Here is a 16437-nt window from a genome sequence, read left to right on the forward strand (position 1 = left end):
TAAGTTGTGCAGATCATGTGTGCCTTCTGATAACCCGGTAATGCAAATGAATACGCAGGATTATTTTATTTTACAGTGAGAGTGACCACATTATTTGATGTATGGGATGGGGACCAGGCTTTGAGTAATACACTTTTCTTGAATTTTCCCTCCATACCGGTAGATGGTACTATTTATCTGTGTTGACAGGCATCTGTGTCACGAGCTGCCCCTCTTTCAGATTTGTTTACTTCAGCGTCATTTCAATGGCGGAACACTGAAAAAAAGCATTTGAGAGCGGTCAGATTTCGCATATATTGTTCTAGTTACGAACGAGCTGAGTACTTACATTTATCATCTTGGCTAGCTAACATAGCAAACGAATAGTTTTGTCCCAATATTTATCTTAGTAAACCTTCTGGCTGGGGCATTTCCATCAATTAAAGCACGAGATCCCCGAAATGGCAGATAACAACACAGGTGGGAGAGTGACTAGCTTGCTAGCTAATATGTGTTAACTAAAGTGGTATGCTAACGCGGTTATTTCTATCTTGCTAACTGTACGGATAGCTAGCTAGTACAAACACTAGTTTTAATCATCCACCAGCATTTACATGGGCTTTACATTTAACCAACCATCGGTTGTTTGCTAGCTGATATTAGCAAACGCCAGTGTTGCTAGCTAGCTATCCTTCCAGTGTCCTTGCGCTAGCTGCGTTGGTAGCTAACTAGCTATGAATTTATATTTACTAACTAAACATGCCAATAAACAACTATTTAGTTAGCTAGCTAGCTAGTTGTTAATTGTGTCACGTGTGCCAACATTGGCACACTCGACTACCTATTCACTAGCTTGCTAGTTCCCAAACTTGTCATGTCAACAATCTTGACTAGCGTGTCATGAATGCTAACTGTCAACACACGCCCACCAGAATTTGGACCTAGCTAGCTTACTTTAACTAACTTGGTTTAACATTATGTTATGGCTTGGCAGCAAACAGTTGGCATTATTAGCTAGCTAAATGGGCTGTATATATATATATATAAAAAAAAAAAAATAAAGTCAAGCATGATAACACTTCTTCCCCTGGGATTTCAGACCAAGAAAAAGCAATAGCTGCAAATGCGTTGGAGGCGTTTACGGTAACGTCGCATTTATTTACCATCAACAGTTTGCTGCAAATTCTGCAATCCTAGGGAGTTGGCCAACTTGGCTACAACTCCATCTATCAAACCTATCTGATTTATGTTTGTTTACATTTGACATTTACATATATTTGTTTACATTTGTTGATGTTTACATTTGTTGATGCAACTATTCACAAGTTTTTTTGTTACATTTGTTGATTTTAATTTGTTTACTCACAGGCTGGAAACTATGAGGAATCTTTGAAACACCTTGGGAAGCTGCAAGAGTTGAACAAGGAGGACTACAAGATTGCTTTGAATAAAGCAATAGCTGAATTCTACAAGAGCGGCCAAACCACCACATGCACACTGAAGCAGACTCTTATTGCAATGAAAAACCAGGTGACTATCGTTGAAACCTTTTATCCAGTCTCTCAATGACACGCCAAATAAATGTTAAACATATTCTAGTATCGTTGATTCCTGTTTTAAATGTCTTGATTCTTGATGAATATATTCACAGATGCACACAATAGTTAATTAAGTTGGCTAATACTTAACATTCATGCATCTTTTTTGTCTATCAAGGTTCACACTTCAATGGAGGATATTGATGGTTTGGATGATGTAGAAAACAGTCTTCTCTACTACAATCAAGCTATCATTCACTACCACATGAGACAGTACTCTGAAGCTATTGCTATTGGAGAGAGGCTGTACCAGTTTCTGGAGCCGTTTGGTAGGTTTTGGTGTTTTTATATGGACAGTCTTATTTGTCAGACTATAAGCTCTTGTCAGAGAACACAAACATTGAAATGTATTGCATGACTACACAGTACACACACTCACACGCACACACTTAGTCACAGCAACTGGCAATGTTCCTGATGAATCGGCCTTTGCAGCCCAACAGTTTAGCTTGATGGTGTTATTTGTCCTAGAAGAGAAGTTTGCTCTGGCGGTCTGCTTCTTGCTGGTGGATCTGTACCTGCTAACGTACCAGCCAGAGAAGGCCCTCCATCTCCTTGCTGTGCTGGAGAAACTGTCTGTACAGGGAAATAACAAGAACGGCAAAGGGGAGGTACGTGTCCCTCTAAAGAGGGGTGTGCTAGCATGCACCATTCTCGGGTGTCATGTTTCTGACTTTGACCCATGATGTTCTGATGTTTGTTACTGTGCTCATGTATGTTGAATGTTATTTTCCACCTCTTGGAGAAAGGACTGTTCTTCCTAAGCAGATATGTTATTATTAGTTGCAACTGTAAGATTCTTGTGTTGACGGCAAAGATGTGCTGCTGCGTGTGTACTCACATTGAGGTTGTCTGTCATGTCCAGGTAATATTTCAGGCACAGTGCAAGTTCTACATTCACAGGGACCCGGTAGTGGAGTCAGCAGACCTCATTCAGGATAATCTCAGGGAGCTTACTGGAGGACAGGTTACTAAAATATACTTCAGGCGCTTACACACTGACACAACATTGATCAAGAAACACAGAATTGAATAGGTGTGATTTGGCGGTTGCTGGTAAATGTTGGAGCGTTGGTCAATGTTGGGTCAGTGTAAAGGTGCCTTTAGAACCAAACACAATACACTCCTACTTTGGGTGTCCACGTAATTTTTGTTTGCCCCCAAAAAATATCTTACTGAGGTTATGCAGTTACGCTAGTTACATCTGAGTGCAGGCTATTTTACTAATGGTTTTAAACTTCACTTACTATGAGAAGACATTTGAAGTCTATATTTTCTTAATGCAATGTGGTTATTTTCAAACGTTGGTGTCTCTCTTGATATTGCAGAGTGTCAACAAAGATGGTCGGAACCAGAAGGCAGAGTTCATTGACATGATCGAAGCGGCAAAATCCAAAATGCACCAGGTACCTTTAACACCAATCCTTTTCCTGAGGTGGAGGAAATGAAGACGGAAAAGCAGCTTTTGAATTTTGTTTCACACTTGTCGTTCTTCCCGTCCACAGTACAAAGTGCGAGCGTACATTCAGATGAAGTCATCAAAGGCCTGCAAAAGGGAGATCAAGTCTGTGATGAACACAGCAGGGAATGTGAGTCATGATGGTTGCGTTGCTAAACACATTACTGGTTTCTGTTTGTGCTGTCTTACCAACTCCTATGGTCAATGGCGTGACGATGACCATAGGAGTTAGAAAGATGGCACGAAATGATCTGGAACCGGGTTATTAAACTGGCTTACTAAACCTGCTCTCTCCCAAACATCCCCTTCCTACCTTTCCCTGCTTCAGTCGAATCCACTGATTGAAAGTCGTTTTGGATGGGAGCATCTGCTAAATGACTAGAATGTCAATGTTTCCATGCCAACCTGTGTTTCCTTCATCTCCCACTAGTCTGCTTCCTCACTCTTCCTCAAGAGTAACTTTGAGTACCTGAGAGGAAACTACCGCAAAGCAGTGAAGCTCTTAAACAGCTCCAACATCGCAGAGCACCCTGGGGCCATCAAAACAGGTATGTTTAGACCCCTGTTTACCTGGTTATACATCCAACGTAGTTGTTGGAACGTGCTGGAAAAGACTATGTAAAAGTATATATCCGATTCAGGACTATATGGATCAGGTTGTCTAGATGGTGTGAAAAGGGTTTAGGACTGTCCTGTTAGCGACAGAGCACAATTGAGTATTACCTATATCAGGTGTTCCCAAACTGGGGTGCACGCAATGCCGTCAGGGGTACGCCAAATAAATGTGATTCACATTTTTTAAAAATAAATACATGTAAACTGCTTTTATTTTTTCCAATGGGTCTATACATTTGGGTGAGGGTCTTTTTCTGCTCTTGAGTAGTCTAGTTTCAATGACAGAAATAAAATGAAACCATCTAGTGTTCAGTGAAATAACAACACAATGTCAAATACAGGTAGCCTAGTTAAATAATTAACATCCAATCACATTAACCGTTACACTCTCGTGGGAAACCTTCACTCTTGCCAGACATTTAGAAACGAAACATGACAATTTGGAAAATAAGCCACAGGAGTTTTTTGAGTGAGAATAAAGATGACTTTTGAGTAGTAAGACGTATAAAAGCAACAGATACCATTAATAAGAAGGGGCTAGAAGCTTCTTATATGGTGAGCTACCGAGTGGCTAGGACAGGCAAGCCTCATACTATTGTGGATAACTTAATTCTTGCTTCTGCCACGGATATGGCTGGGACAATGCTGGGGGAAAAGGCCCCCAAAACTATACAGACAATATCTTCATCAAACAACACTGTTTCACAACGCATCAGTGACACGGCAGGAGATGTTTAGAAACAATTACTGCTTCGCATACAAGCCAGTGAATTCTATGCGTTATAGCTCGATGTGTCAACAGCTCCTGGTATTTGTCCATTAGGTTTATGGGGGTCAATTAAGGAAAACATCCTCTTCTGCAAACCACTGGAAACCAGGACAACAGGAAATAATATTTCTAAAGTACTAGACAGCTTTGTGACATCAAATGGACTTTGGTGGTCAAGATGTGTTGGTATCTGTACTGATGGTGCAAAAGCCATGACAGGGAGACATAGTGGAGTGGTAACGCGCGTGCAAGCAGTTGCTCCCGACGCCACTTGGGTACACTGCAGCATCCACCGAGAGGCTCTTGGGTACACTGCAGCATCCACCGAGAGGCTCTTGGGTACACTGCAGCATCCGCCGAGAGGCTCTTGGGTACACTGCAGCATGCACAGAGAGGCTCTTGGGTACACTGCAGCATCCACCGAGAGAGGCTCTTGGGTACACTGCAGCATGCACAGAGAGGCTCTTGGGTACACTGCAGCATCCACCGAGAGGCTCTTGGGTACACTGCAGCATCCACCGAGAGGCTCTTGGGTACACTGCAGCATGCACTGAGAGGCTCTTGGGTACACTGCAGCATCCACCGAGAGGCTCTTGGGTACACTGCAGCATCCACCGAGAGGCTCTTGGGTACACTGCAGCATCCACCGAGAGGCTCTTGGGTACACTGCAGCATGCGCCGAGAGGCTCTTGGGTACACTGCAGCATGCACAGAGAGGCTCTTGGGTACACTGCAGCATCCACCGAGAGGCTCTTGGGTACACTGCAGCATCCACCGAGAGGCTCTTGGGTACACTGCAGCATCCACCGAGAGGCTCTTGGGTACACTGCAGCATCCACCGAGAGGCTCTTGGGTACACTGCAGCATCCACCGAGAGGCTCTTGGGTACACTGCAGCATCCACCGAGAGGCTCTTGGGTACACTGCAGCATGCACTGAGAGGCTCTTGGGTACACTGCAGCATGCACCGAGAGGCTCTTGGGTACACTGCAGCATGCACTGAGAGGCTCTTGGGTACACTGCAGCATGCACTGAGAGGCTCTTGGGTACACTGCAGCATCCACCGAGAGGCTCTTGGGTACACTGCCGTATTCACCGAGAGGCTCTTGGGTACACTGCCGTATTCACTGAGAGGCACTTGGGTACACTGCAGCATCCACTGAGAGGCTCTTGGGTACACTGCAGCATCCACTGAGAGGCTCTTGGGTACACTGCAGCATCCACTGAGAGGCTCTTTGGTACACTGCAGCATCCACCGAGAGGCTCTTGGGTACACTGCAGCATGCACTGAGAGGCTCTTGGGTACACTGCAGCATGCACTGAGAGGCTCTTGGGTACACTGCAGCATCGACCGAGAGGCTCTTGGGTACACTGCAGCATCCACCGAGAGGCTCTTGGGTACACTGCCGTATTCACTGAGAGGCTCTTGGGTACACTGCAGCATCCACCGAGAGGCTCTTGGGTACACTGCAGTATTCACTGAGAGGCTCTTGGGTACACTGCAGCATCCACCGAGAGGCTCTTGGGTACACTGCAGCATGCACTGAGAGGCTCTTGCTGCCATAGGAATGCCTGACAGCTTGAAAGACGTTTTGGACATTACAGTAAAAATCTTTAACTTTGTTAAAGCAAGGCCCCTGAACTCTTGTGTATTTTCTGCATTATGCAATAATATGGGCAGCAACCATGTAACGCTTTTACAACAGAAGTGCCCTGGTTATGAAGGGGCAAAGTATTGGCATGTTTTTATGAATTGAGAGACCAGCTTAAACTTTTCATTACTGACCATAATTTTCACTTGTCTGACCGCTTGCATGACGAAAGTTTCTCACACGACTGGCCTATTTGGGTGATGTTTTTTTCTAGGCTGAATGATCTGAATCTAGGTGGGATTACAGGGACTCTTCCACAACTATATTCCATGTGCGGGACAAAATTGAGGCTATGATTAAGAAGTTGGAGCTCTTCTCTGTCTGCATTAACAAGGTCTTAACACAGGTCTTTCAATCATTGTATGATTTTCTTTTTGTGTGCAAATGAACTCAAGCTTACAGACGATGTCTAATGTGATATAGCGAAGCACCTGAGTGAGTTGGGTGCGTAATTACACAGGTACTTTCCTAAGATGGACGACACAAACTATTGGATTTGTGATCCCTTTCATGCCCTGCCTCTAGTCCACTTACCAATATCTGAGCAAGAGAGCCTCATCGAAATTGCAGCAAGCGGTTCTGTGAAAATTGAATTGAATCAGAAGCCACTGCCAGATTTCTGGATAGGGCTGCGCTCAGAGTTTCTTGCCTTGGCAAATTGCACTGTCAAGACACTGATGCCCTTTGCAACCACGTACCTATGTGAGAGTGGATTCTCTGCCCTCACTATCATGACAACTAAATACACGCACAGACTGTGTGTGGAATATGATTTCAGACTGTGACTCTCTCTAATACAACCCAACATTGCAGAGTTATGTGCATCCTTTCACGCACACCCTTCTCATTAACTTGTGGTGAGTTTTTCACAATTCTCGATTAACAAATTAAGTTTATATGTAAGAAAGCTAAATTATTGATTTGGTCTTGGTCCCATAAGAGCTCTTTGTCACTTCCCACGAGCCGTGTTGTGACGACAACTCACACTCATTCTTATGTTTAATAAATGCATTGTATAATGTATGTGTGGCAGGGTTACAATGATGGCAAAAAAACAACATTTGAGAGTGTGCTGACCCTGGTGCTAGAGGGGGTACAGCTGACCCTGGTGCTAGAGGGGGTACGCAGCTGGAGGTTGAATGTTTGAAGGGGTACGGGACTATAAAAAGTTTGGGAGCCACTTCCCTATATGAAAGTGAACTTCCGCTAAATGTTCTGTCTTGTTTGTTTCTACCATCAGGTGAATGTGTGCGCTGTATGTTCTGGAACAATCTGGGTTGCATACACTTTGCCATGGGGAAACACAACCTAGGTATATTCTACTTCAAAAAGGCCCTGCAGGAGAACGACCACACGTGTGCACAGCTGGGGGACGGTGGGGCGACGGGGAACGGGCAATGTGAGTCAACAAACTGGGTTTAACGCCATTCAACGCCATAGGACAGTTTCTCGGACACAGATTAAGCCTTGTCTTGGACTTAAAAGTATGTTACATGCAGATTCGGACATCAAAATGGTATCTTAGTGCAGGACTAGTTTAATCTGTGTCCGGGAAACTGGTCCTACATGTTTCTCCTGTCATTGTACGCTGACTAGCTCTGTTGTCTCTCTGTCCTTCCAGCTAAGCAGTTCTCGGGCATCCCCATGTGTGCGCTGCTAGCCAACAAGCGTTATGAGCTGCTGTATAACTGTGGGATCCAGCTGCTGCACATCGGCCGGCCCCTGGCGGCTTTCGACTGTCTGATGGATGCTGTGCAGGTGTACCACTCTAACCCTGGCCTCTGGTTACGGTTGGCTGAGTGCTGCATTGCTGCCAACAAGGGTGTGAGTTGTGATTTTAAAAAACACACTCACAAACACACACACACACACACTTGTTTTCTTACAGTGAAATAAAACTTAACAACATTCAAATGTAGCATTTTGTTATTTTTCCAGAGCTTAGAACAAGACAACAAGGGTCTTCCGAGTAAAAAGGGCATTGTTCAGGCCATCGTTGGGCAGGGCTACCATCGCAAGATCATCCTGGCATCACAGTCCACCCAGAACACAATCTACAGGTCCGTTTTCCCTCTCCCTATGGACCTAACCAGTGCTGTCCAGGAGATGGCGCTAAAACATTTGTTTACGTGGTAGTGATTGCTGAAATTAGAGGGTACTCTGAGACAACTCAAGATGTTGATCATTACTATATCTCCATTAACCTCTTGGTTTACTCTTTCCTCTCCTAAATGTGGGTGTGTGTAGTGATGGGCAGTCTGCAGCCATTCCGGTGGCCAGTATGGAGTTTGCAGCGATCTGTCTGAGGAACGGCCTGGTCCTCCTCCCTGATCACCAGCAGCAGGAGAACAAGGCAGAGAACGGCTCCAAGACAACCAGCCAGTCAGGCAGCACAGAGAGCGGCTCAGAGAACAGCGACGCCTGCAGGTCAGTGTCTCATCTCACCCTGAGATTGGCTTGGTGCTAAAACATGCCTTGTCAAATCTATTTTTGTAGAGCACTGTGGTTAAGATTATAGACTATTAACAAGGATTCAGCTCTCCATGTCCTCTTATAGAAGAAGAACTTTACAGGAAGTATCTTTCTTTCCATTTCCCCGACGTCCTTATCGTTGGTTTGACAGTGGGAAGGGTCAAGAAGGAGACAAGTTCCTTTCTGCAGCACCGTCTTCACCTCTGAGGAAACAGGAGGTTGAAAACCTCAGGTAAGAGAGACCTCTCTACCCAGACCTTTCTGTTTCCCTTCCTGTCTCCCCCAGTCAGCTAATAATCATTTCTCCCTTTCCTGTCTCCCCCAGTCAGTTAATAATCCTTTCTCCCCTTCCTGTCTCCCCCAGTCAGTTAATAATCCTTTCTCCCCTTCCTGTCTCCCCCAGTCAGTTAATAATCCTTTCTCCCCTTCCTGTCTCTCCCAGTCAGTTAATAATCCTTTCTCCCCTTCCTGTCTCCCCCAGTCAGTTAATAATCCTTTCTCCCCTTCCTGTCTCCCCCAGTCAGTTAATAATCTTTTCTCCCCTTCCTGTCTCCCCCAGTCAGTTAATAATCCTTTCTCCCCTTCCTGTCTCTCCCAGTCAGTTAATAATCCTTTCTCCCCTTCCTGTCTCTCCCAGTCAGTTAATAATCATTTCTCCCCTTCCTGTCTCTCCCAGTCAGTTAATAATCCTTTCTCCCCTTCCTGTCTCCCCCAGTCAGTTAATAATCCGTTCTCCCCTTCCTGTCTCCCCCAGTCAGTTAATAATCCTTTCTCCCCCTTTTCTTTTTTCCATTCTCTGTTGCCCTGGTCCTCCTGGTCTCTGTTGCCCTGGGTCTCTGTTGCCCTGGTCCTCCTGGGTCTCTGTTGCCCTGGTCCTCTTGGGTCTCTTTTGCCCTGGTCCTCCTGGGTCTCTGTTCTCTGGACTAATTGGACAAAGCTTGCCCTCCTTCCTTCCACTTTTCATTAGGAGGGGGTAGAGTTGGGGAGGGGTTAGAGTTGGGGAGGATGTGCTGAATGAAGGGCTGACCCCACAGGGAAAGTTTACGAGCAGCCCCGTCAACTACTTGGGTTTATTTCCTGGAATCCCTGAGTGTTCTGTTGCCAACCAGTGAGAGGCCTGGGAGTGACACGACCACTACAGTCCAGACTCTCCCCGCCTGCACTTTTCTTTGACCAAGAAAAATAATTGAAAGAACTGAATTTATTGTTTAATTAGTATTCATTTCAATATAGAATGAATTTCCCCCACATGTGAAAGTTATGCAACCCACTATGTTTCCCAGTGCAGGATTGGTGTGATCTGTTGTTGTCCTGCCCGTGCTGACTGGGTCCTCCTATATGGTGTTGTCTCTCTCTAGGTGTTCCCTCCTGGCCTGCAGTGCCTACGTGGCCCTGGTGTTAGGAGACAACCTGATGGCCCTGAACCATGCAGAGAAGCTCCTTCACCAGACCAAGCTGTCTGGATCACTCAAGTAAGACCTCTATCCATCCGTCTCTCTCTATCCATCTGTCTCTCTCTATCCATCTGTCTCTCTATCTCTTTCCCCACTCAGATAAACTCTTACACCAGATGGACTTCATTCCTCTATCCCCTTTTCCCTTAGCCTTTCATCCTCACTCCCCCTTTCCCCTCAACACCTCTTTCTGTTTCTTCCTCTCCCCCCTCCTTCCCGCTACCCATGCACCTCTTGTTATCACTTCATTAACCTCCATATGACTTACCCCCCCCTCCCCCAAAGCTTACAGCACTCAACATGACTCACCGTCTGGTAATGGTAATGTGGCCCTAGCAGACCTCTTGACTCTTCAGACTACTTAATGACTTCATGACCACAGACTTCCCGTCAGTCCCTCCTCCTTCCTTGGATTGCACCACAGAATGTGGAGGGTTAATGACAGACCATGTCCCTAGACTGCACTGCTGTCCTCCTCACCACAGAATGTGGAGGGTTAATGACAGAGTAGGGGGGGTATCCTGCTGTCCTCCTCACCACAGAATGCGGAGGGTTAATTACAGACCATGTCCCTAGACTGCACTGCTGTCCTCCTCACCACAGAATGTGGAGGGTTAATGACAGAGTAGGGGGGTATCCTGCTGTCCTCCTCACCACAGAATGCGGAGGGTTAATTACAGACCATGTCCCTAGACTGCACTGCTGTCCTCCTCACCACAGAATGTGGAGGGTTAATGACAGACTAGGGGGGTATCCTGCTGTCCTCCTCACCACAGAATGTGGAGGGTTAATGACAGACTAGGGGGGAGGGTATCCTGCTGTCCTCCTCACCCCAGAATGTGGAGGGTTAATGACAGACTAGGGGGGGTATCCTGCAGGTCCTCCTCACCCCAGAATGTGGAGGGTTAATGAGGTGAGGTCCTCCTCACCCCAGAATGTGGAGGGTTAATGACATACTAGGGGGGTGTCCTGCATACTAGTCCTCCTCACCCCAGAATGTGGAGGGTTAATGACATACTAGGGGGGGGGTTAATATCCTGCTGTCCTCCTCACCACAGAATGAGGAGGGTTAATGACATACTAGGGGGGTGTCCTGCTGTCCTCCTCACCACAGAATGTATGTATTTCTTCTAAAATAAGTTAAAGAATGCGTAAATAAACTTTTGGTCACCACACCATGTACATCCATAACCTATGGTGAGATCTGAAAACACCAGTAGGTGGAGGGCACCCCTCAAACATGAAAGATTTAGAGCAGATTGCTGCTGAAAGGGGGCCAAATTGTCAGTAGAAAGGTGCAGCAAGTTCATTGATGGCTACAAGATGTGTTTGTCTGCCGTTATCTTGGCTAAAGGCTGTGCAAGTTTCAGCTCCGGGGTGCCAATCATTTTGTCGTTGGTCTTTATTTTCTAAATTGTAAATTCATCTTGGCTCAAGTTTACAAAACTAAAATTGGTTCTGCAATGTTGAAAATCCAATAACAATGTATGGGGGAAAAAACGTTATGTCAAATTGATTTGAGAATAGGGGAATTATTTAAGGAAAGTACAGGGGTGCCAATATATTAGGTCGCACCTGTACATACTGTAAAACCCAGTATCAAATAGCCACCAGTCCCATTTAATAGCCAGGCAACAGCAGACATTTCAGCAAATAAACTGTTTACGTGATTACCATTCATCGTTTACGAGGTTTAATGTTAGATTTGTGACATAAAAAAATCAATTATGGCAATCATCCGTTTTTATCGGCAGTACGAAAGTGCTAATAACTGCTAGCACAAAAACACAACTTTAGGAGTACAGAAAATTGTCCGACCAACCTCTAGTGGCAAAAGTAAGAACTGCTGAAAATGCACAGTCATAAAGGAGACTAGTACATTTTTCTAGAGGCATACTAAGACTAAATAAACCTGACCGTGTAGGAAATTGATTAAAATAATGCTGGAATTAAACTATTAACAATGCAAAAGCTGTGCGCATTAAGGACAAAGAATCCGGCTCAAATAGAAGCCTGTCTCTAAGAAGTGTGTTGTGTTGAGTGATTTAACGCCCGGGCTGTTAATTGAAGTGTTACGGTAGATCACCTTTTTTGACAGTATATACGATTAGCTATGTTCACATCCCCATGAACAAGCCCCAATACTAGTGAGTCAATGGTGCATCTGATTCTGTCTGACGGTGCATCCTCTGTCTCTCTGTTCCAGGTTCCTGGGACACCTGTATGCTGCAGAGGCCCTAATATCCCTGGACCGGATCTCAGAAGCCATCGGTCACCTCAACCCAGAGAATGTCACTGATGTCTCCATGGGGGTGTTGTCCAGCGAGCAGGACCAAGGTTAGTCCTCACACCCACCCCTCCTCCAATCGATGGTCTGCTGGAAAACACAGCACCCCAACCAGTATTCTGCCCTAACTGAAATGACCTATCCACTTTACCACATGATGGTTTGATGTCTGGATCACTGTTTGATAGTGTGTTTGTGTTCACAGGGCCAGATAAAGGGGATCTGGAGCCTGTCGAGTCATGTGAGTGTATATATATACACACACACACACTTATCACCTAACACACTCCCTGCAGTCTCAGTAGAGACTCCCCATCTGTGTGTGAGGTGACATCCAGTGATCATGTGTTGACAGGGTGTGTTGTGTGTTGGTACAGCAGGGAAGCAGACTCCTCTGTGTTACCCCAGCACAGTGAGCTCAGCCCGGGCCATAATGCTGTTCAACCTGGGCAGTGCCTATTGTCTGAGGAGTGAGTACGAGAAGGCCCGCAAGTGCCTGCATCAGGTACGGTTCATACTCGCAGGCACACGCCCACACACACACAGCTACAGTACATACTTATCTCTTGAAACCATTCAGATGTGTTATTATCCCAAACATGACTGTGTTTAGATGTCTGTGAACCTGTTCCTCTCTCCCAGGCCGCCTCCATGGTGAACACCAAGGAGATTCCTCCTGAAGCCATCTTACTGGCTGTCTACCTGGAGCTGCAGAACGGTGAGTCATCTCTCTGGGTTCTCATTCCCACCTGCAAAGTTGTGATGTGGGGCCCTCAGGTTTCCCAATCTGGCCCTTATGATAGTTGTCTTTTATAGATTCTTATTGACTATTGTTTTCTAGCATAGTATGAGGTAAGGGGGAGGGGTTCCAAGGAAGTGTTGAGACTGATGTCAAACTCTTGACATTCCAGTTCTAGAATTCTCCAGGTAGAATGCCGAAGGCCACACTCTGGCACAAAGGCAGTGATGACAGATTACTGCTGTCAGTCAACCTCTATCCAGTGTAGAAAGGTCAGGGGTCAGGACCTTATGACCTTACTAAGAGCTGTGTATGATCTCACCGTTTCCCTCTGCCTCTCTTTATGTCCCCACCCCCTCTCCTCACTTTATGTCCCCACCCCCTCTCCTCACTTTATGTCCCCACCCCCTCTCCTCACTTTATGTCCCCTCCTCCTTTATGTCCCCTCTCCTCACTTTATGTCCCCACCCCCTCTCCTCACTTTATGTCCCCACCCCCTCTCCTCACTTTATGTCCCCACCCCCTCTCCTCACTTTATGTCCCCACCCCTCTCCTCACTTTATGTCCCCACCCCCTCTCCTCACTTTATGTCCCCACCCCTCTCCTCACTTTGTCTCCATCCCCTCTCCTCACTTTATGTCCCCACCCCCTCTCCTCACTTTATGTCCCCACCCCCTCTCCTCACTTTATGTCCCCACCCCTCTCCTCACTTTATGTCCCCACCCCCTCTCCTCACTTTATGTCCCCACCCCCTCTTCACTTTATGTCCCCACCCCCTCTCCTCACTTTATGTCCCCACCCCCTCTCCTCACTTTATGTCCCCACCCCTCTCCTCACTTTATGTCCCCACCCCCTCTCCTCACTTTATGTCCCCACCCCCTCTCCTCACTTTATGTCCCCACCCCCTCCTCCTCCACTTTATTTGTCTCCACCCCCTCTCCTCACTTTGTCTCCACCCCTCTCCTCACTTTATGTCCCCACCCCTCTCCTCACTTTATGTCCCCATCCCCTCTCCTCACTTTATGTCCCCATCCCCTCTCCTCACTTTATGTCCCCACCCCTCTCCTCTCTTTATGTTCCCACCCCTCCTCCTCTCTTTATGTTCCCACCCCTCTCCTCTCTTTATGTTCCCACCCCTCTCCTCTCTTTATGTTCCCACCCCTCTCCTCTCTTTATGTCCCCACCCCCCACCTCCTCTCTTTATGTCCCCACCCCCTCTCTTTATGTTCCCACCCCCTCCTCTTTATGTTCCCACCCCCACCCCCTCTCCTCTTTTATGTTCCCAACCCCTCTCTTTATGTCCCCATCTCCTCTCTCAGGGAACACACAGCTCGCCCTGCAGATCATCAAACGTAACCAGCTCCTCCCCTCAGTGCTCCAGGCGCCGTCTCCAGACACACGAAAGAAGCCTGTTCCCTCCTCCTTCCAGCCTGTCCAACCACCCATCCAGATGCCCTCACCCTTCACAACAGTCCAGCGCAAATGAGCCCTCAACCCTTGTTCCCCTAACCCTCCTTGCCCCATTGCACAGCAACACGCACCTGTCATCACTTCACCTCAGTGTATTATTTATTTAAGGCAAGCTGACCCCAACTCAGTGCCGGTGTAGGGTGAAGTTGTCCCTAGATGCTGATCTTGACTCAGCTTTGTATTTCCTCACACTAATGGTTAAGTTAACATTGGTGGAGAGGAAGCTGATCCTATATCTGTACCTAGGGGAAATTGAACTCCTCAGCGCCCAGACGGAGCCCCTCCAGGTCAGGTCCTGGTATGAAATGCAGAGGTCTCCTGTCGGGTGGACGAAGGGTGCGTTCACGGCCCAAATTACACCTTATCCCCTATGTAAGTGCACTCCTTTTGACCAGAGCCCTATGGGGCCCTAATAAAAGTAGTGCCCTATATAAGGAACTGGGTACCATTTGGGATGGAGCCTTTATTCAGTGGCTATCACCTGCAGTGTCTTTGGGGCAGATCTGACATGATTTCTCTGTTCTCTGAGAGTTTTAACTTTCCATTTGTGACAGCAACATCCGTTATGATCTATACTGACTGACTTTTGCTTGGGGCAAATTAAATACCTGTATAAAAAAATAAATTTTATTTACAGAAGTAAGCTGACTTGCATTTTATATGGCTGGTGGGTCTGTAATAGTTTTCAGACCCTTGAGGGAGAAGGTGGAGTTGTGCTGCTGTCATGTCAGAGGAGGAATATGCTTTGCGTGGGGGAGGGGTTGCTGTCATGTCAGAGGAGGAATATGCTTTGTGTGGGGGAGGGGTTAAGAGGTTGCTGTCTGTCCTTTTAGAGGAGGGCACAAGGACCACACAAACTAAAACCTGGTTTTGGTACATAGTACAACTCTTGATTGACCAGGGCCCATTGGATTTGGAATAGGGTGCCATTAAACACACTCCAACTTGATATTTTCCTGTTAAAACAGTGTATAAATACAGGTAATGTACACATGTAACAGTGAAGTTTTAGACAAACGCAAATTTCAAGGAGTTGGTCTGATGGTGCCCTCCGTCATCGGCCTCCCCCCACATGGGCCATGACATGAGGAGACCTGGACCACCCATTGTAATGTACCTTAAGTAAATCAGGTGATGAGATAAAGGAGACTGGGGTGTTACTTCCTAAAGCCTCCCCTTCCCTGCTGCCAGACTGAGCCATGAGACTCCTCACTAATAAACACATGGCTTTGCCTGGTCACTGATCACCTCTTGGTATGTGGACACACCGCTTTTCTGGTATTCTACAGTGCCTGAATAACTGTGGACTCAAAAAGAGACGGATCAGGAAATGGATGTTGGATACAAGAATCCCATTTTATTGAAGTCCCAAACTGCATAGGAAATGTTAAGTCCATATAGACGAGAAGCAGACGGCAGGTTAACAGCAGTCACCTAACATCCTTCAAAATGCTTCTTGAGTCCCAAATGGCACCCTAGTCCCTATATAATGCACAACTTTTGATAGGACTCTAGTCAAAAGTAGTGCCCTCTATAGGGCAGGGGTGTCACTCATTCCATGGATGGCCTAGTCTAGTGTCTGCAGGTTTTTGGTTTTTCCTTTCAATTAAGACCTAGACAACCCAGGTTCCATGCGTCTAGTTGGTAGAGCATGGCACTAGCAACATCTGGGTTGTGGGATCGATTCCCGCGAGGGACCAGTACTGCAAGTCTCTCTGGATAAGAGCGTCTGCTAAAACATAAGACAACCAGGTGACCTAAATTCCTCAATCAAGTACAAGGAAGACGTGAAAACAAACAGCCCTCCGTGGAATGAGTTTAACACCTGTGCTCTAGGGAACAGGGTGGTATTTAGGGCTCACCAACACTTCCAACCAGTCAATAGAGGGTATAGGGTCCCCTAATCTCACTGCTATCCCTTTCAAACACTCATAAGTGGAATCT

The 16437-nt window shown here is 46.5% G+C and overlaps 1 protein-coding gene across 3 annotated transcripts; it reads left to right on the top strand.

The window, feature by feature from the left end:
* Positions 1-241: 241 nt before the first annotated feature.
* cnot10 (CCR4-NOT transcription complex, subunit 10) lies at positions 242-15136 on the top strand. 3 transcript variants are annotated; one of them, XM_065027604.1, is made up of 19 exons: positions 242-459; positions 1079-1122; positions 1348-1509; positions 1696-1846; positions 2049-2188; positions 2906-2983; positions 3083-3166; positions 3467-3584; positions 7312-7470; positions 7693-7895; positions 8010-8131; positions 8319-8498; positions 8695-8775; positions 9902-10015; positions 12204-12334; positions 12490-12525; positions 12662-12789; positions 12927-13002; positions 14343-15136. In XM_065027604.1, exons 1-19 carry the CDS (start codon positions 441-443, stop codon positions 14507-14509), a joined length of 2193 nt encoding a protein of 730 aa, XP_064883676.1. In that variant the 5' UTR covers positions 242-440; the 3' UTR covers positions 14510-15136. The 3 variants fall into 3 exon arrangements, with proteins under 3 accessions (XP_064883676.1, XP_064883677.1, XP_064883679.1); XM_065027605.1 differs by having other exon boundaries at positions 2052-2188; XM_065027607.1 differs by lacking the exon at positions 14343-15136 and having other exon boundaries at positions 12640-12789.
* The last annotated feature ends 1301 nt before the right edge of the window (positions 15137-16437 follow it).

Source organism: Oncorhynchus nerka, linkage group LG14, assembly GCF_034236695.1.
Source record: "Oncorhynchus nerka isolate Pitt River linkage group LG14, Oner_Uvic_2.0, whole genome shotgun sequence".
In the NCBI taxonomy this organism is placed as follows: domain Eukaryota; kingdom Metazoa; phylum Chordata; class Actinopteri; order Salmoniformes; family Salmonidae; genus Oncorhynchus; species Oncorhynchus nerka.

Bases quoted from the DNA above. Each gene is read 5' to 3' on its own strand.
- cnot10 (XM_065027604.1), top strand. The intron at 8,132-8,318 runs GTCCGTTTTCCC...GGGTGTGTGTAG, and splicing joins ACCCAGAACACAATCTACAG to TGATGGGCAGTCTGCAGCCA. The intron at 12,526-12,661 runs GTGAGTGTATAT...GTGTTGGTACAG, and splicing joins TCTGGAGCCTGTCGAGTCAT to CAGGGAAGCAGACTCCTCTG.